At 39.6% G+C, this 21,166-nt stretch overlaps 1 protein-coding gene across 5 annotated transcripts in view; it reads left to right on the forward strand.

The window, feature by feature from the left end:
* The window catches only part of CDK17 (cyclin dependent kinase 17), a 124,659-nt gene that overhangs the window by 71,523 nt on the left and 31,970 nt on the right, over positions 1-21,166 (forward strand). For all 5 annotated transcript variants that reach the window (XM_044280577.1, XM_044280576.1, XM_044280575.1 and 2 more), the window contains 6 exons: positions 7,300-7,433; positions 14,261-14,386; positions 14,995-15,051; positions 17,143-17,257; positions 18,037-18,131; positions 19,679-19,741. In XM_044280577.1, coding sequence (XP_044136512.1) covers positions 7,300-7,433; positions 14,261-14,386; positions 14,995-15,051; positions 17,143-17,257; positions 18,037-18,131; positions 19,679-19,741 — 590 coding nt within the window. The remainder of the gene's footprint in view (positions 1-7,299; positions 7,434-14,260; positions 14,387-14,994; positions 15,052-17,142; positions 17,258-18,036; positions 18,132-19,678; positions 19,742-21,166) is intronic.

Consider the following 21,166-nt stretch of genomic DNA (forward strand, 5'->3'; position numbering starts at 1 on the left):
CTTAAATGGGACTGCTCCTTTCTATTCAAGTGAATAGGAGGGAACTATCCCTGCTGATAGGCAGGGGTGACGGCAGTCCGCCCCCGCTGACTTGATGTTGATGACCTATCCTGCTTAATAAGAACTTCCTTAAAGGGGTTCTCCGGGAATTAAGAAAATGAAAATACGTAAATAGTACTTTAATATAAATATATTCCCAGATACCTTTCGTTAGATATAATGTCTCATTTTGTCTGAGGAGCAATGATTGGGAGAAACAAAATGGCTGCCGTCCTGTTAGTACACATAAAACCTGTCCTAATCACACAGGCGGACAAGTTACTTCACAACACTGAGGTAAAAAGCTGCCTTCTCTCTGCTCTGCTTGTCAGGGATTATGATCCTGACTACAGTTAATATATTTAGCTGAATCTTTGTGGTAATGAAGTTCATCAGGAGACATGAAGTACAGAGAGGACAGGCTGTGGAAATAGAGACTGCACACAAGTGCTGCTTATTCCTATAGAGATTCAGCTAAAGATCTTATCTGTATTCGGGATCACAATCGCTGACAAAGTAGTAGAGTAGGATGACGCAGGTCTTTACCTCAGTGTTGTGAAGTGACTTGTTCTGCTGTGTGATCAGGACAGGTTTTATGTGTACTAATAGGACGGAGGCCATTTTATTTCTCCTAATGATTGCTCCCTAGACAAAACGAGCCATTATAACTAATGTAAGGTATTTGGGAATATATTTATAATGGAGTAATATTTAAAGGGGTTGTCCGAGTTATGGAAAAAAATAGATATAGCACTGTAAATCTCATGGTCAGCGATTGTATAACTAAGCTAAGCAAGTTTTAGGCAAAAAAATATCTATTTCCTCATTTCCCTGGTTCTCTTCTGGCCCTTTGTTTACGTGCAATAAAAACAATCTCTGCCCCTCCCCCTGCACTGCTAAGGGAGTGAAGACAAGGGCTGCCCTGAGTGACATGTCTGCCTGCTGGGAGACTCTGCAGCATGTTATATGTGTAGGACTACAAGTCCCAGCTGTATAATGACACTGCTAAGGGAGTGAAGACAAGGGCTGCCCTGAGTGACATGTCTGCCTGCTGGGAGACTCGGCAGCATGTTTTATGTGTAGAACTAAAAGTCCCAGCTGTATAATGACACTGCTAATACACACAGGATCTTCCCCCTACCTGCAATGCGCTGCAGAACTTCTTTCAGCTCCTGTGCCCAGCATTTGTCTCCTCACTGCCTGCAGCTACACAGTAAACACTTCAGCTCTGAGTCTATGGAGCTTAAAGAGTTAAGAAACTTGGGAGAGGGCAATAGTGCAGCGGGGCGTGGCCAGCACAGTGACATCTTGGGTACAGATCTCTGACTTGTGCAGGAACATTATCAGAGCAGGGAGACAAGCTGACATCACAGGTCATGTGACCCTCAGTAAAATCGGAGAAACCAGCCACTGCAGAGTGAGTTAATTGGAAAGCGATTACATTTGCCTAGTTAGAAACGTAGAGTAAAAAAATAACTTGGACAGACCCTTTTTAAGTATTCATTTTCCTAATTCCCGGAGAACCCCTTTAATTTATGAAGTGTAAATTTAAAAACCTATACTGTAAACATAGCAGTTCCTTGGTAGTGTCCTAAAATATGCTCATTATTTGTATTAATATTAATGAAGGAGTGCTGTTGTATTAAAAACCAAAAGCTGACACCAATAATGTATTCATTTATTTTGCGGCATAAAATCCTTCTGCCTTGAAGAGCATAAAGATACATGGCATCAGTATGTTTTTGGTTATGTGTGATAAATTGATAATGTCCTTTTGATCCAACATGCCCGTTTGTTTTGTTAATTCAGAGACAACCTCAGCAATCACATTGTACGGATGACCATCTTGTAGGATGTAAAGGGGTGATACTTTGTGAGAACTGTAGAGTAAGCCTATTTTTACACTTGCGGCAGGACGGATCCGTCCTTCTGCTGTTTCGCTGTATTGCCGGACCGCTGCTCCGTCCCCATTGACTATAATTGGTGCGGTGTTTCGGCGCAGTGCACGGCGAAAGGCCACCGGACTAAAAATCCTGCATGTCCGACTTTTTAGTCTGTGCGGCCTTTCGCCATACTGCACCGGTTATAGTCAATAGGGACGGAGCGCCGGTCCGGCGAAACAGCGGAAGGACTGATAAGACAGGGAGACCAGCCTGCCGGATCCGTCCTGCCGCAAGTGTGAAACTAGCCTTAGAATTTTAAGAGAAGTATAGAAGTTTCTCGTTTTCTAATGTATTATCACATAATTTTCAACCTGAGCAGAGCTTGAAGCTTGACAAATACAAAGGGCCAGATTTATCATGACTGACAGCTCACTCCACTTTCACATATGGCTAACGTCAGATTTATGATCGTCCCTTTAAGACTGTAATAAATGTGGTTTGACGGTAGCAGTTTATCCGTCAGTAAGCAGCTTTACAAAAGTCGCACATCTTTACGAAAAAGTCACACGTTTTTTATGAAAAAGTCGCATGTTCTATTAAAAAGTCTCATAAGATGAGCATGGTCCTCACTGGAGTGAAATTGCGACTTTTTTGTGACTTTTTTGCGACTTTTTAAATAGTCCCAATAGTAAATCTGTCTAGAGATTAATTTGCTTAAGAAAACACGCCCACTTTCAGAAAACTGGAGAGCATAGCGCAGAGCAGAAAAAAGACGCAAATTTGTGCGCAGTTTTAGCGTTTGGGACTTTTTGGGGGACTTTTTCACTCCATTATTCTGACCTGAGCTAATGATAAATTTGGCCCAAAATCTGTGTAGCAGTGAAGTGACAATCGCGTTGTGCTTATTTCAGGCTAAACAGACTGTCCAAAATCTAATGAGAAAAAGGCAGATAAATAGTGTAGTAACTTCTGGGGAAAGTGCTGTCTAAAAGGGGTTGTCCACGATTTATTGGGAGAATCTGCGCATGCATTGGGGCTGCGCTGAACCACCCAGGGCAAGTTTTTTTTAATTCTAATGATGTACCCGATCTGTGCTAGGCAGCCTAAGGCAAAAAAACCTTGCCCTGCACGATGCAGCGCAAGGGAGAGCGTCAGAGCATGAAACTGCTCCTGGCAGTTAAACATGTTAGATTCTGCGATAAATACTGACCTTGGCATTTAAATGGTTACAGAAACTGCAAAATGGTTGGCATGGTAGGCCAAAGCTGAACATTGGGCCCCAGGCTTGCCAGGTACATATGCAAATGCAAGGCCAATTAGGCATTATGTACGTTTTTACAGTGACTGACTCAATGCACTGCAATACATATATATGGCATTGTAATATTAGTGTTCAGAAGATGGGAATCCATTGCATCTCCCTCACTGGAATTCTTCATGCAACTGGTGTCGCTAGGGGAATGATTATAGCGAGTTCACTATTTTTGATTGCTTGTACAAGAGATTACCACTCATGCCTCATTAGAGATTTCGTTCACATACATTGGTAGCAGAATACAGCGCAGATGAGCAACCTTCGGCACTCCAGCTGTTGTGAAACTACAACTCCCAGCATGCTCCTTTAGCTTCTGTGGGGGTTAAGAGAACAGCCAAACAAGTGTGCATGATGGGAGATGTAGTTTTGCAACACCCTGGAGTGCTGGAGGTTGCTGAGCCCTGATACAGAGCAATGAATGAGGAGATCTCTGGATTCATGTGAGGTACATGGCTGGTTCTGTCTTTGTTAGAAAGCGATTGTTATTTAGTACATGATGTTAGATTTTTCATTTATTAAATCAGTCATGGCATAACCACTTCAAGGGGTTAAATACGTAGAACTCATAGACTTGATGAGGTTGGTGTGCTTACTTTGAAAACCCATGTCAGAAGGGCTGTATAATCCTTTTTGAACAGTTGCCCACTTGATATTGAACTAAACATGTTATGAGGTCCGCTTAAAAACTTGTTCAGATTGGCATAAAACAATAAAATAATGGAAACTCTCCTCACTGTTACCTCGCTGGTCTAATTTCAACACCCTCCTGGTCTCCATGCTATCACTTTGATTTACTAGAAGTCGCTATGATTGGCTGAGAGGTAATTTCCTGCACAAAGAGAAGAGCTAGAAAGGAGATATTAGTGGGGACTAGGGTTGTTTCGATACCAAAATTTTGATTCGGTTTTGATAGCTTAAAGTATTGCGATACTCTATACCATTTGATACCACGCGAAAAAATAAAACGCAAAAAAAAAAAAGCTGCGTGCATTCTTTATTTTATGGAACGTCCGGCTCATAATAGAACAGTCCGATCCTATTTCTTTGGGGGAAAAGGTGTTACGGCGCTCACAGCATAGGACATTTTTTAAAATATTTTAATAGTTTGGACTTTTCAGACGTGGCGATATGTTTATTTATTGTTTATATATTTTATATGTAAAATTGGTGAAGGGGTTATTTATACTTAATATTTTTTATGTTTGTTTTATTTTTATTTTTTTAACTTTTTTTTTTTTTAATCTCTTGTCCTAGTCACCCTAATAGAGATCTATCAGGGTGAATAGGATCTCACACTCTCCCTGCTGCCCTCTGCATAGTTACACACAGCAGCAGGGAGCTGACTATGGCAGCCAGGGCTTTAGTAGCGTAGTAGCGTCCTGGCTGCCATGGTAACCGATCTGAGCCCCAGGATTACACTGCTGGGGCCCCAATCGGAACTGCCACTAATGAGGAGGAGGGGAGGGGACCCTGTGGCCACCGCCACCAATGATTTTAATACAGGAGGCGGGTGCGGCACCTGAGGGGTTAACTGCCGCTAATCGCAGCTCCCCACCAGCACCTGCCTCAGGGGTTTGCATTAAAAATTTACTTTCATTGGTGGCGCAGTGCGCCTGCCCCCCTCTCCTCATTGGCAGCAGCGGCACAGGGGGGAGGGAGAGACTGCTTCCTTCTCCCCTGTGCTGCTGAGAACAGCATGTTCTGATACTAGACTGCGCAATAGCCTAGTATTGAAAAAAAAAAAAGGCAAATCCTAGTATCGAGGATACCCGAAAAAACCCTAGTGGGGACACAGTAAGGTGGGTGTCCATTATTTTATGCAGGTTTAAAACTAATTTAAAGGGAACCTGTACCAGTTTTATGGTGGCCTAACTAAGGGCAACATAAATAAGTGATAGATTCTCTTAGCAAAATGCTGGGTCACTTTCTTTAATTGTCCCTGTCAATCTGCCAACATCTTGTATTAAAAAGCTTCAGCTGATAATGATGAGTCCTTAATATTCATGAGCTCCTGACTCTCCCCGCCTACCTGCTGCTGAATGACAGTTTTTTCCATAGGAATCAGCCGCAGGTGGGCAGGGGAGTGGCTATAGCTGTTAATTAAATATGCGCTGGACTCAAACCAGCTCATTAGCATGCGACATGCGGCATCTTTGTGTGTATATTATGAGGTAACCATCTGTCACACCAGTGAGTGAATACATCTAAGGTACTTTTTAGTAGTTAATGATTGTATCTAATTAGTTAGATTATAATCAAATATCCACATGACAGGTTCCCTTTAAAGCAGCTGAGCATTTTATTAGGCCAGCTAGAGCTTGGCTCACATTCATATCGGAAAGGAAATCTTTCAAAAAGGATTATACCATTCTGATGTGTGTGTTGTGTGGTTTTTTTTTTTTTTTTTTTTGTTTTTTTTGTTTTCTTAAAGTAAGTACACCAGCCTCATCAGGTCTAAGAGATCTCTTTAATATATGTGATTTGTATTTGTGAAATTTGGTGGCAGATCTAAGTTTTTAAACTAGCCAAGTGACGTGAAACTTTGTTTCAAGGACCCTTTCTAAACATGTTGAATAAGTTCAAGTATCACTGAAATGCCAGGAAGGAGCTAAACTGTATTGTTGGGATGCCCTGTGTATTTTTGCAGTGTCTATTGCTAAGAATGGATTGACTGTGGCTTGTTTTACAGCGCCGACAAACCATTTCATTACTTCATTATTTTTGTAACAAGAGGCACTTGTCTGTCTTGTGCTTAATTCTTTTCTTTAAACTAATTTAGCAATTTTATGAAAAGGCTTTTGCAAACACAAGCAGAATCTTTGGTGCATACAAGAGCAATCATTATATAAAACAAGCGCTCAATGGGAAGCCTCAGTGCTGTAATTGCAAAAAATTGGAATGCCATTACTGACAGAAGGCTCATTTATACAGCGAGATGAATGCTACAGCCTTCTGTTGCTTGCTGTACAAAGTGAAGGTTTCTCTGGTGTTTGCAGAATATTCCCCTGTAACTAGAATTTGTATTCATATCAGGATAAGGATCCATAGATGCTTTTACATTAAAGACTTCTCTGGTGAAGACAACCCCTTTCCATTTGACCTATTACGGCACATTGTCATCATAGAGGAGTCTATTGTACTAGAGGGGGAGAGCTTCTAATTTACAGTGGCTTTAGCTCTAGTAGACCTGGCCTGACCATGTATTGGGGCCGGCTATAAATGTGAGTGGCCAGCATGTAGGTCTTCCCATCCCCTTCTGAAAAATACTCAGTTGCCTCCTTTCCCGGCAAAAATAGTTGAATACCTTTTGGTTTCTTGAAGCTGTCTTTTGTGATGACCATCTGATCACCTGGAAGGCTTCAGGCTAATATGTTGAGTCAAGCACCTAAATTAAATCATGGAAGTTATGAAGTTGTAGTACTGTGCTATGCCTCTACTAAATTGAAAATAACTTGTAAATTGGTGAAGATTTTGGAAAGCATTAAAACTGCTAGACCCATTGCAGTACTGTGCCCTGTCCCCATTCAACTGCCCCTAGTGGATAAAGCCTTATGTAACGGTAAGGTCCATGCACATTACAGAGCCCTTGAAGGCTGTACAGTTTCTTAATTCTGACGTACCATACTCTGTCGGAGACTGTATGTAAAACTCAGTCTGTATTGCATAAAGTGCTGGTTTTTTTTTTTTGGTTTTTTTTTGTGGGATTCAGTACAAAAAAAAATAAAAAATTCAAGCCTCCAGTGGAAATGTGAGGCATACAGAAGTAAAGGAAGGGCCTATATGCAGCTATAATCTAGCGGTGAACATAAGATCTTGGGGCACAACTTTGGGATCTTATCCTGCTTGATAGCCTACATGTGTGATGACTCGAGAGCAATTCTATTCTGTGATAATGACTAATTACTGTATGTCTGATCCACACCCCTCATATGAAGGCATACCCTTATTCCCATTCTATTCCTTACCTATTTGTGCCTTTACCTTGTAAATTCATCAGAAAGGCTGTATTATATCAATGGAACAGGTCATTGGTCATATTCTAAAATGTCTTTTTTGTTTCAGACATTGTACATGAAAATCTAAAAATGGGATCAGATGGTGAAAGTGACCAAGCATCTGGGACCTCATCAGATGAAGTCCAGTCCCCCACAGGTGTTTGCCTCAGGAACAGAATGCACAGGAGAATCTCAATGGAGGTAATATGATGTCATGAATTCCTGTACACACACTTGGGTGTTTGTTTGTTTTTTTTTTGTTTTTTTTCCAGATAGATGACTTAGGGAATATCAAGCACATCCGCCAGGACACAGGCTGTTCACTGCAGCTAAACTCCCATCCTGTTTACCGCAGCAGCAGCAATCCCCTAGTGGTACACTTTACCTGTCCCTTTAAAGGGTCAGCACCTAATTAAAATGGTGCTCAACCTGGATACTCTTCTTTTTTTTTTGCTGAGCAACTTTATTAGTCCTTATGATCTGTGTAGTTGTTCTGTGCGCTTTCCTAGTTACTGGTTGCCAGGCTTTGTACGACTAAGTCTTGAAGCCTTATTAAATATCAAGGATGGTTCTACCATCCTGTCTCCAGATCCCTAGCCTGCTTGCACGTCAGCTGTTGCTAACGTAGACTATTCTTTTGTGATTTCCTGTGGGAAAGGCTATGCCCTGTGAGAGACTTCAGGGTAGCGTGCATAATCCCTCAAATTCCCCTACCAGATATAGCTTTACACCAAATTCTTTAATAACCCATCTGGTCCATAATCTATCAAATGGAAAAAAAAAAAAAAACAATACACAGATTACATATTTTTCAACCATGGAGGAAATGTATCAAAACTGAAGCGTTTTTTTCCCCGGTATTGAGCCCCTGTGACTGAACTCAATACCGGAAACTTTAACGCTAGTGTGAAAGTACCCCAAGCCAGTTTCGCTTTGCACCAGTTTTAATGAATCTTCACCATGTGTTTATTTGAAATAAATTTCTAAGCAAACACTACAAATAATAATTTTCACTAGAAGTAGGCTTATCTACTGCCTAGCTGGGGTTCTGCCATGCGGAGACCACCTCTGTTCTCTCTGTACGGTTAAGTGGGTGATGACACCACTGGTGCTTGCACTCGTATCATGGATTGCTGTCTGCCACCAGAAATGGATTGTACAGGACTATAATCGTCCAGGTTATGCAAAGAGGTCTTAGAATCTCTGAATCGGAGGTAGGTGACATTGTGGGCAGTGGGAGGTCACTCAATTTCTGGGCAAAAAACAGAATATGTACTGCGTGCCCAAGAAATAAGTGCCACATAGAGACCTATAGGTGACTCACTCATAACACATGAGATACCGGTATATTCTGCTCCTATATTTGCATAGTGACTATACGCTATTTCTCAGAGCTCAGAAGTCCTCATCAGTCAGTAATGCTTTGCACAGATGCCACAAATGATAATTTGGATGCTGAAATTAGGGCTCCAGTCATAATCATCAAGTGGATTGTTAATGATAGTAATTTGTCAGATGACACCTCTTTTTGACACCTCTTACTGTGTAATCTAATAGCCAAGTTGACATCACCCAATCTAAGAGTGCTGGAAGTCCAAATTTCTGATAATTTAAGATGACTACATTCTTTTAGATTTTCTTTATTTTTTACTTACTATAATTTATATTACTATAACAAAGAAATTGTGAAAAAAATGACCTAAAAATAGCTTCCTATTAATGATCAAATATTTGTAATGTAAGGCTATATAGGGATATTCAGGCATTCTTTTTGCGTGAAACTTTTAACATGTCCAAACATTTTTCAATTGTTTGCTGCACAAAACTTCACTGTAAGTAACTTTGATTTATCAAATTAGGTACAGGAAGAGACTGTAAAACCTAATTCTAATGCTTCGGATAAGACGCTATAGGCAAAGTTTATTTCCACATCATTGGAAACAAATTTTTCACTTTCCTTTTGATTCAGATGTAAAATAAGCTTCTAGTAAAGTTCAGACATCTCCTATATTTACCGTCAAACACAAGTATGGTTTGGCCCTGAATCGGGCTGTTACACACCAGGGTTGGAAAAATGCTGCTCTCTATTGGAATTCTAGGAGTACTGCAAGTACCATTATAGAAGATGAGCTCCAGTTATCTGTTGGCAATCAATATTTGTTAAATTGAGCTTTTTGTTTCCTCTGATCTCAGCCCTGCATGTCAATAGTGCGAAGAGTTGAAAGATATAGTATGTCTGGAGATTGTGTGATCTGGTGACTGCAGCTCTTTATTGTGATTTCATAGTACATAGACTGTGATCTAATAGAGCCAGTTATATACTTTGCTTTGAAGCCTTATTTTATATACTTTGCTTTGAAGCCTTATTAAATATCATAAATATGAGTTCCTTAGTTGTAATTATCAAAAGGCTTCTCTTGAAATCAGGATACAGAGTACAAGGCTCCTCAAATTTGGCTGATAGGACTCGTTAAAATCCAGACTGAATTCTTTCACCCTACTGCAGGCTGTTGTAATCTATTGGTGTATTCTGAAAACTTATCATTTTTAAGAATTATTATTTTGGGGGAAGGGTTTGAGGAAATATGTTTACAGCTGGATAATTTTTCTATAAATTTTTGGTTAGGAATTCGGTTCAATTAGACTTTATTTTCTTGTGTGTATATATATGTGCATAATGTACTGTATATATGTGTATGTTTATATAATATAATTTTATATATATTTTTTCCATTCTCTTCATCCTTAAAGCTGGCAGCAGCTCCTGCCTGAAGCACATATAGACTCACAGGGCCACTGATTTGATTTGATGGTATACGGATCTGCACTTGAGTGTAAATCAGTACTACTTAGCCTGTGAGGCAGAACATGAATTATTGAGCTGGCATTCTCAGCCCTGATAAAGCCATGGGTTCCCTTATGTTGAAGAAGCAAACATGAAAACTGACATTAGAAATTATATCTCATCAACACATTTCTGGAGTCTGCAAAAAGATGCGTCTAAAAGTAGCTGACGATTTTTTTTTTTTTTTTTTTTTTTTTTTTTTTTTTAGGAGAAGGCTAATTACCCAAAACTTTTAATAGCGAGATATTGCATTAAAGGATTAAGGGGGGAGGGAATTGAAATATTTGAAATAATTTCTTACTTTGTTGTATGTAAATATTCTGCCTTTCTCTCCTTCCTACATAAATTACATATGGATCGGATGGATTGATAAACTAATATTCACTGTAGTCTCTCAATGTCAAGTTGCATTTAAGCAAATGGCTGCTAGAAGCAAAAAAAATGCCCCCGAGGCCTCTGTTACGGAGCAGCCAGCTCTGCTATCAAAATTAGTCTGTTTCCGCCAACTGCGAAACTGCAAGCTGTTTAAATGCCTCAGAACGTCCCTACTTATTACTGGTGCAATCCAACTTTAAAAGGGAACCTTTCTATATTAACCACCTGACAGTCACATTAAAATTGGAAAAACCTCACAAAAAGTCACGTTTTAGTTTTTTTGTAGATTTTTAATGTGTGCCTGCAGTAAATCTTGTTGGTGCACAACTCAGGGGACAGAATTGCATTTTTAAGTGCTTAGTGGTTAATTTTAGCCTTGACCCCTTAGTGACGAGCCTGTTTTGGGCCTTACTGACCAAGCGTTTTTTTTTTTTTCTTTTTTTCATTGTCATAGTCACGTTTCCTTTTTAATTTTTCCGTCCATATAGCTTTATGAGGGCTTGTTTTTTGAGGGACAAGTTGTAGTTTTTAATGGCGCCATTTTTGGGTGCACATAACTTTCTGATTGACTTTTATTAACTTTCTGGGAGGGAGATGGGGAAAAACAGCAATACTGGCACTGCATTTTTACATTATAAATTTTAAGGTGTTCATTTTTCAGTATAATTAACATATTTTTATTCTCTGACTCAGTCCGATTATAGTGATACCAAATACATATAGTTTTTTTTAGGTTTTACTACTTTTGCAATAAAACCTTTTTTTTTTTTTTTATAAAAGAAAATGTTTTTGCATTGCCACTTCCCAAGACCCATAACATTTTTTATTTTTATTTTATATGGAGTTGTGTGAGGGCTTGATTTTTGGGGGACGACTTGTATTTTTCATTGGTATCATTTTGGGGAAAATGGAGCTTTTTGATCGCTTGTTATGTTTTTTCGGTGGCAACTAAGAATAAATTAGCAATTCTTTTTATTTTTTATTTTTTTACGGCATTCACCGTAGGTGATAACTTACATAATATTTATGTAGTCCGGGTCGTTACGGCAATACCAAATGTACCAAACATATGTGGAAGATTTTATTTATTTGCAATTTTTTTTTTTCATTGAAAAGCGTATCTTCAATGGAAGAAAAGCGTATTTTCAATGGAAGAAAAGCGTATTTTCAATGGAAGAAAAGCGTAATTTTCAGAGATTTTTTTAAATTGAATAAATGAGTTTTATTTTTACTGCCGGTCCGGGCTGTTAGAGCAGGGCCACTTCTCTCATGCGAGAGCTGGTTCCCTGCTGCACGGGGGACCCATGCAGTGCTTAGACTGGGCCGCCGCTTTTTTTTAGCCCCTAAAGTGCCTTAGTGACTTGAGGACCAATAATATTTTCCCCTTTTGTGTTCCAGCACTTATAACGTTTTAATTTTTTCTTCTAAATTTTTATTTTGCCGGATTAGTTGTATTTTTATTTATTTTTTAACCATTTTGGGGTGTATATATAGTATAGTAAATGACTTATTTTTAGGGGGAAAGATTAACAAAAGCAATTTTAATATTATTTTGTGGAATTTATTTACGGCGTTCACTGGGTGGTAAAAATAACATAACTTTATTATGTGATTTAGTACATTGATGCCACATTTCTATTTTGTTATTTATATTTTTTCTTGCGGGTTTTTCCTTTCTTCCTGCACGCTGTCAGCACTGCAACTGCTCCACCGCCTCCTACAGATTGAAGCGGCTCATATCTCTGGTTTGGTAGCCGCTAGAGATATGAGTTTTGTAATGTTTGAAAGCTGGCATTCCAAGTTTTCAAACAATATCAGAATTACAGCATTATCTTCGCTACTTGGATAGAAATCGGAATACAGCTGAAAGTGAGAGTTAATTTTATTATGAAGTTAAAATTATGTTGGGCTAATGTATGGAAGCCTGGAATGCCAGCTTTCAGACATAACGAGGCCTATTCTTCTAGCTGCTACTAATCAGGAGATAAAAGCAGCCCCCTCTACTCCTTCCACTTCTGCCGGAGCCCAGATTAGAACAGTTAGGTGGTTAACATGGTTTTAGGAAATTGCCTGTTTCTTTCCAGGCTCCATTAATCTACTTCTCAACAATACATTAATGCAGTTTACTGCCAATGTTGTGGACTACCAAGGGGCCACACACCATAGATAAAATGTGTCTCAAAGTAAGCCATTGATTAGTTTGTATAGAGTCAGGGACGTGTCTATTCCTGCCCCAGATTTATCATCCAACCTGATCCACTGTCTGGCACAGGTCTAGACGTCATCTTTAGTATTCGTAAATCTGGGCATATGTTGTATCCTAGGACGGTTTATGGCTAAAACGGAGGGAAGCCAGAAAAATGTAGTAAGGGTTCATTGCACATGTGTAAGACAATTCATTAATGTTGTTTGCCTAGGAAACAAGCATCTAATCTCCAGCTGCCTGCAATCTCTAGGGAACGGCCCAGGTTTTATAGATCTGCCCTAGGAGTTTTTGTACTATCCAAAGGATTTCAAGTGCCGAGAAAATGTCTTGTTTTGGAAGCTCCAGCTTTATGTAGACCATGTTCCATATAGTGTATATATAGTGGAGCAGATTTACTAATGCTACTTTTTACACAGTATAAATTTAGACCAGACTGGATGATAAATCTGGTTCCCTTTTTAGACTAAGTTTATACCACTAATGTATCCCCCCGCAATGGGAGCTACTGAAAGAACAATCTGTTTCCCAGCCAGCTGGTGGTCGGGACTGTCTGTCATCTTGCCCTAGTAACTGCTAGATGAAACAACCCCTTTAAGTACAATGTGCCTGATCCTTATTGCTGTCTGGGAAGAGTTGGGAGGCTACCATTCACATTAGATGTTCAGCTGAATCCATCGAAATCGGCAGGTTCAACCAATGCACATCTAATGTGTGTGGCTAGCTTTACTTTTAAAGTGGTTATCCAACCCCTAAAATTCCTCCCCATATGCCCAGGCCGTTCAGAGGTTGTACTTACCGGGCTCCCTGGCACCCGCTTTGCTTCTGATGCCCGCACGGCCGCCGCTGCATCTTCTCATTGTGCGGATGAAAACAGAGGTCAGAGCCAATAGCAGGCCGCAATGGGAACGAGCCTCCCAGAATTCTGGTGTAAATCCACTCAATCTACTAGAGTACTTTTAATTGGCAGCAGCGCATGTATTTGCAGTGTGCACAGGTAAGACTTTCAGGGCGGCTCGGAATTCTATTATCTAGGAACATTATTGGCTATTGGGTCTGAATTAGCAAACATTTGCTTGTTGATAAAACGCGGCTGATGTGTTTGATGGGTGTTATTGAAGATACATAGCTCAGTTAGATTAATTCCAATGCAGAAGGTTAAATTGCCTATGTTTCTGCCTTTCTGGGAATAGTCATATCCCCATTTTGTGTCCGTATTTTTCATGTGTACTACATTGGTAGGTATTCTTTCACATGTTGCATTCTACAAACCCTCTGACCTCCTGTATGAACATGTTAATAAAATATCACTTAGCAATGATAACACCTCTTTCATGGGACATTGTTATAATATGTATATAACTTTAAGAAAAAGCTAAGAAAGTCCAGTGGAACTCGCCATTAGTTGCGGTTCTTCTTTATTGTATATTCCAACATGAGGATACATGTAAAAGAATGTTGTTATATTTATAATATGTATATACATAGCAGTCTTTAAAGAGTGCAGAGTTCTAGGCATAGCGATTTGCTAATGTTTTATAGACTATGGCATATACCTCCTATATTTATTTAATTATTATAATTTTTTTCTTCCTCTTTTGTTAGGACTTAAATAAGCGCCTCTCACTTCCAGCTGATATCAGGATACCTGATGGATACTTAGAGAAACTGCAGATTAATAGCCCACCGTTTGATCAACCGATGAGCAGGCGATCACGAAGAGCATCACTGGTAAAACATCACAGAACTATGGCGAAAATAATACTATGTTGTAAATATGGAAAAACAACATTACAATGTAAATATATTATACAGCACTGTCAGTGGTTTGAAGGACCAGCAGACCAGTGCTGCAGGATAAAGAATGGAGTTCAGTTGGTAATAGTATAGTAGAAGAACACTAAAGGTTATATATAGAGATGAGACAAGTATTCAAAATTTGATTTGGCTGAATTGGTGAAAGGAATCTATTTTACTTAAATCAGAATTTCTGCAATTAGCCTGAAAAGTTGTTTGGCGCTTTCAGGTCTTCTAGGACTCCTTTTTAGTCTTTCTCATTCTTTATTTAGATGCAACTTATTGGATACGTTTACAATTGATTTGTTTGTCTCTAGCTATCTGTACTTGTCATTGTGGTTTCATTTTTTTCTCTAGCCTATACTGGTCGGTCAGTCAGATATACGGTAATTTACTGTATGAAAAAAAATAAAAATGATGCACTACTTCAATGACTTAATAGATGTGACGGCTTAATAAGGTATACATGTCACTTGGTTTGTAAATACTGCTCTAATATAGCATTTTTCCCTTTTTACTCTGTTTTCTTTATATGATCACAGTCAGAAATTGGGTTTGGGAAGATGGAGACGTATGTCAAGTTGGAGAAGCTTGGAGAGGTTAGTAAACCACTTTAATTGTATAATTAATGGGTTAACCTAGTGTCACACTGATGTTTTGCACAAACCACTTTTTGCAAAACATTTTTTTTTTTTGTTTTGTTTCTCACCAAACAGCTGTTTCTTTCCCCAAATCTATAATGGTTGTCACAACTTGCATAAACCTAATTTCAGGAGAAGTTTAAAGGGGCATTCCAGAAATAGTTTAATCATGGCATGATGGAAAGTCCTGAAACAAATGCAGTCTTAGGGTCCATTCAGACGTCCGAAGTGCATTGCGGATCCGCAATACACCCGGCCGGCACCCCCATAGAACTGCATATTCTTGTCTGCAATTGCGGACAAGAATAGGACATGTTCTATTTTTATTTTTTTCCTGAGCTGCAGATCGGAAGATCAGGGGCGCTCTCCGGAAATGCGGATGCGGTAAGCACATAGTGTGCTCTCCGCATCCATTCCGTCCCCATAGAGAATAAATGGGTCCGCACCGTTCCGCAATTTGCAGACATGTGAATGGAGTCTTATAGGGGCTTTCAGTGACTTTGATATTGATGACCTACCTACCCTTAGGATTGTGCTGTCAGTATCAAGTCAGAGTGGGGTTCTGACTTTGTTTCCAAGACACAGTGCTCTACCTTTTTTTACTACTTTGTCAAGTAATCACATCAACACTGATCTGAGAAGGATTTGGACTGTTAGGGTTTTCATTTCCAGAATTTATAATTTTTCCAGAACTTATAATGTTCTCATTTGCTGACAGCAGACAGATCTTAAAATTGGCGGTGGCCTGAAATAAATTTTCAGTTCAAATGAAACAGTCGTTAAAGGCTATGTCTTGCTTGGTGAACACATTTTTTATTTGTCCTAATACATCTAAAATAAAACAACTTTGCAATAGGTCTTAAACGGAGCCTGTCAGCAGGAAGTATACTGTTAAACCAGGCACAAAGCTGAATGTAATGATACCTTTCTCTTAAGGCCCCTTTACACTGGCTGAACATTGGGGAGATTGTTGCTAACAAGAATTTGTTGGTACCCTCTTTATTGATGATCTGGACACTTAAATCATCGTTTGCCGGCAGCAGATCTTGCTGTCTAAACAGCCTCTGCTGCGCGCAAACAATGATTTAATATGGGTCTGAGAGATGGCATTAGAGATCACTCCTCCCCATACAGTGGAGGAGATCGCTGCATATAACTGCAGTGGTCTCCTTCATTGTTAAGCAGGCGATTGTCAGAAAAGAACGCTTAGTCCAGCATAATGCCAGATACCTGACAAACCTCATTATAGTTATTGGGGCAGGAGGTGTCTGGCCTATTAATTTTTCTTGTATAGTGCCAACATATTCTGAGGCGCTTTACAGGCATTATCAATGAAGAGCCCTTTACATGGGACAACAGAGCAGCAGATTTTTGGGAAGGAAGCGTTATTTCACAACAATCTGCTGCTCACTGGTGGAGGAGACGGATTTACATGCAGCGATCTCCTCCCTAGAGTATAGGGAGGAGCAATCGCTAATGCCATCACTCTTCCCCATGCTGACTCATGGTTTGCCAGCAGCAGATAGTGTTCACACAGCACAATTTGCTGCCAACGGCCTCCATTTTTGTGTACACATGATCAGATTACTCGAACGTTTTGCTCGTTCATTAGGTGTTCGGCAGTACATTTGCAGTGCCAGCTAATCCCTAACAAGCAATTATCTTTAGGATTCTCGGCCTGTGTACAGGACCCAGTGGAGCTCACAATCTAGATTTACTATCTGTATGTCTTTGGGGTGTGGGTGGAAACCCATGCAAACATGGGGTTGAATAGTCAAACTCCATACAGATGATGTCTTAAGTCAGATTTGAACCTAGAACCCCAAGGTTGCAAGGCACCAGTGCTAAACACTAATGCGCTGTGTTGCCATATGCCAGATCTGGCAATTCCGGTTTTCTCTTCCTATGGCCGAACAGAAAAACTGAATTGCACCGCAGTTGTGAACCGAGCCTTAACTGAAATAGCCGTTAGTTTCTGTGCCAGGCCGAATGCTTCTTCCAGGTGTGTTATCTATGTAAATGCTTAAAGTAGGAAATCTTTGTTTCCAGGGGACTTATGCCACGGTATTTAAAGGAAGGAGCAAGTTAACGGAAAACCTTGTAGCCCTGAAAGAAATTCGATTGGAACATGAAGAAGGGGCTCCGTGCACAGCCATTAGAGAAGGTAAGCTTACTACACTATTGGTTGAAACTTTTATTCTTGCCAACAACTGTTATTACAATGAACAGACTTATCTGACAATATAAAAAGTGGCTTTCCCATTAGTCTTTTTTTCTAAACTATGTGGTGTTTTTATATAATGTAGTAATGGTGTCTTTATAGAATTCTAAATCCTATGATTCAGAATATTATCATAATGGTTATGCTTTTTACATCAAGAGATACCTTTCATTCTGAGTGCCAATGAGTGAGTTGCACAGTACTGTAGAACCAAGCATGCCCCATAAACTCAAATTTATTCATATCGATGATAATAAGGGCATGTTCCTCATGTTAGTTGTGTAATATCTGGAGGAATTTTTTCCCAGAACCACCTCAGTGGTATACAGGGTCATAATATCACATGTAAAGACTGGTGCGATTTAAAAGCCCAACAAAGGATTTGTAAATGGCACTTCTGGGGCCATTTGTGATGAAAGAGATGCATGTGATTGTCTCCTTACCAGCATGTTTTTAAGAACAGGTATCAAAATGTTATAGTGGGAGGTGAAATATCTGAGACCTTTGGCCAAACATTTCTGCTTAGGTAAAGCCAAGGATAAGCATTGCAAGCAGTAAATACCAGGATTAGGCCAGGTTTTAAAGAAAATGTCTGTTACTAGGATATCAGTATGCTGTCTGAGTCTATGTATGATGATTTGTAATGTTGTAACAGATTTCACTGGCTTGATACACTCCGATGTTCACTAGAAGGCCGCTCATCTCTTTCCTCTTTTTCCTAGTCTCGTTATTGAAGGACCTGAAGCATGCAAACATTGTCACCTTACATGATATTATTCATACAGAAAAATCATTAACGCTCGTCTTTGAATACCTGGTATGTATAGAATAGTTTGCCTGCTTTGTGAAATGAGGGGGTGTAAATGCTCCATCTGTACCCACGGGGTCCTGTCTGTTAATTACTTAGCTACAGCACAGTTCTCCCCCTTGCCCAATGACCAACAAAAAAGGTGATAAGATGGCAGCTATACATTTTAATTCTTCTATTGTGCCTCACATTTAAAGATACAACTTTGGTGTCTAAGTGTCTACGAGGTTGTTGAACACATCCTGTGTGTGTGTGTGTGTGTGTGTGTGTGTGTGTGTGTGTGTGTGTGTATATATATATATATATATATATATATATATATATATATATATATATATATATATATATATATATATATAGGTTCATTTCAGGTACCATAAAAGTATGGACAGTCCTCACAAGAACCGTAAAAGAGACTAAACATGACTACGTAGTCTACACTTCGGGAAATGCCACCTATGTTTAGTGTGTTAATGTTAAATGCCCAGCACACTAGCATGGTTAGGTGGTAAGATCTACTTGATGTCTGCTTAGTCGGCAAGGGAGATGTGATCAAATAAAGGCAGTGCTTTACCAAAAGCGGTTCGCGATTACAATTTTATAAAATTTTATGACTTTCCTGCAAAACAATAGAGGGAGTGGAGTGGTCTCCGAACCTCGCACTCTACTTTTCAGGTGGGGTTCACACTAGCATTAGCAGTTTGTTGGTCTGCTCCATCACGGAAGCAGAGCAAAATACAAGGACTGGATTCAGCATATAACTGAACTATTGTGGGGTAATTGTGACTATAATGGGGGCCATTCAGAATGCTGCCTAATTTTTACCTGCCCAAAAAGTTCTGCATGCGTACTGTGAGTTAGCAACGGCACGTCAAGCAAAGAACAGGCATACTTTTACTGATCTAGGCATATGTCACATCGCACTTGCGCCAAATTTATTACTGTGCACTAGAGATGAGCAAATTTCATGTTATGAATTTTGTTCACGCTTCGTTTGGTGGTAAAAGCAGAATTGTGTTATGGATTACATTACCACGGACCATAACGCAACTCTCTGACAGAATGCCTTTAGAGGCATTCCGTCATAATAGAAGGCTATGGCCTGCCTAATTGATCCGTCCCGTTTCTGTTATGCAGGAGAGGACTCGCCTGAAAAACTAAAACGGGACGGATACGTTATGCAGGACATAGACTTCTATTATGACGGAATGCCTCTAAAGGCATTCAGTTATGCATTCCATCATATAATTGCGTTCTGGTCCGTGGTAACGGAATCCATAACGCAATTCTGCTTTTATCACCAAACAAAGCATGGACGAATTTCAAAATATAAAATTCACTCATCTCGACTGTGCACCAATCTCATAAATTATGGTGCAATTGCAGCAACGCCAGTCTCAAAACTGACCTCCGATAAACCTACAGTGATAAATTCTCCCATTAGTCTTTTTTTCTAAAGTGTGCGGTGTTTGTATAATATAGTAATGGTGTCTTATAGAATTCTAAATCCTATGAGGCAAATATTTTTTGCAGTGACTGATATTTTTTCTTTCTAGGACAAAGATTTGAAGCAATATATGGATGACTGTGGGAACATTATGAGCATACACAATGTAAAGGTACATAACCCCTGAAGTGGTATTTTAACAGAAGCTCTCATGAGCCAATTGCAATCAAATTGTATGTCCTTCAGCCATGTCTCGTAGATTTTGGTCTTTGAATAAAAGCTATTGCTCCTTTTGTAAAAATGTGTCCACGATATGGAGATCTAAGATGTACAGTGGATATAAAAAGTCTACACACCCCTGTTAAAATGTCAGGTTTCTGTGATGTAAAACAATGAGACGAAGATAAATTATTTCAGAACTTTTTCCACCTTTTAATGTGACCTATAAACTGTACAACTCAATTGAAAAACAAACTGAAATCTTTTAGGTAGAGGGAAGAAAAAATATAAAAATAAAATATGATTGCATAAGTGTGCACACCCTTAAACTAATACTTTGTTGAAGCACCTTTTTGATTTTATTACAGCACTCAGTCTTTTTGGGTACGAGTCTATCAGCATGGAACATTTTGACTTGGCAAGATTTGCCCACTCTACTTTGCAAAAACACTCCAAATTATTAATCTGATTCAGGTCTGGGCTCTGGCTAGGCCATTCCAAAACTTTCATCTTCTTCTGGTGAAGCCATTCCTTTGTTGATTTGGATGTATGCTTTGGGTCGTTGTCATGCTGAAAGATGAAGTTCCTCTTCATGTTCAGCTTTCTAGCAGAAATCTGAAGGTTTTGTGCTATAAGGCCCCAGTTCCAGCTGAAGAAAAACAGCCCCAAAGCATGATGCTGCCACCACTATGCTTCACTGTGGGTATGGTGTTCTTTGGGTGATGTGCAGTGTTGTTTTTGCACCAAACATATCTTTTGGAATTATGGCCAAAAAGTTCGACCTTGGTTTCATCAGACCATAACACCTTTTCCCACATGCTTTTGGGAGACTTCAGATGTGTTTTTGAAAAATGTAGCCTGGCTTGGATGTTTTTCTTCATAAGAAAAGGCTTTCGTCTTGCCACTCTACCCCATAGCCCAGACATATGAAGAATACGGGAGATTGTTGTCACATGTACCACACAGCCAGTACTTGCCAGATATTCCTGCAGCTCCTTTAATGTTGCTGTAGGCCTCTTGGTAGCCTCCCGGACCAGTTTTCTTATCTTTTCAACAATTTTGGAGGGATGTCCAGTTCTTGGTAATGTCACTGTTGTGCCATATTTTCTCCACTAGATGATGACTGTCTTCACTGTGTCCCATGGTACATCTAATGCCTTGGAAATTCTTTTGTACCCTTCTCCTGACTGATACCTTTTAACAATGAGATCCCTCTGATGCTTTGGAAGCTCTCTGTGGACCATGGCTTTTGCTGTGGGATGCGACTAAGAAAATTTCAGGAAAGACCAACTAGAGCAGCTGAACTTTATTTGGAGTTAATCAGAAGCAATTTAACCACTTCAACCCCGCTAGCTGAAACCCCCTTCATGACCAGGCC

The sequence above is a fragment of the Bufo gargarizans genome, chromosome 2 (genome assembly GCF_014858855.1).
Source record: "Bufo gargarizans isolate SCDJY-AF-19 chromosome 2, ASM1485885v1, whole genome shotgun sequence".
In the NCBI taxonomy this organism is placed as follows: Eukaryota; Metazoa; Chordata; class Amphibia; order Anura; family Bufonidae; genus Bufo; species Bufo gargarizans.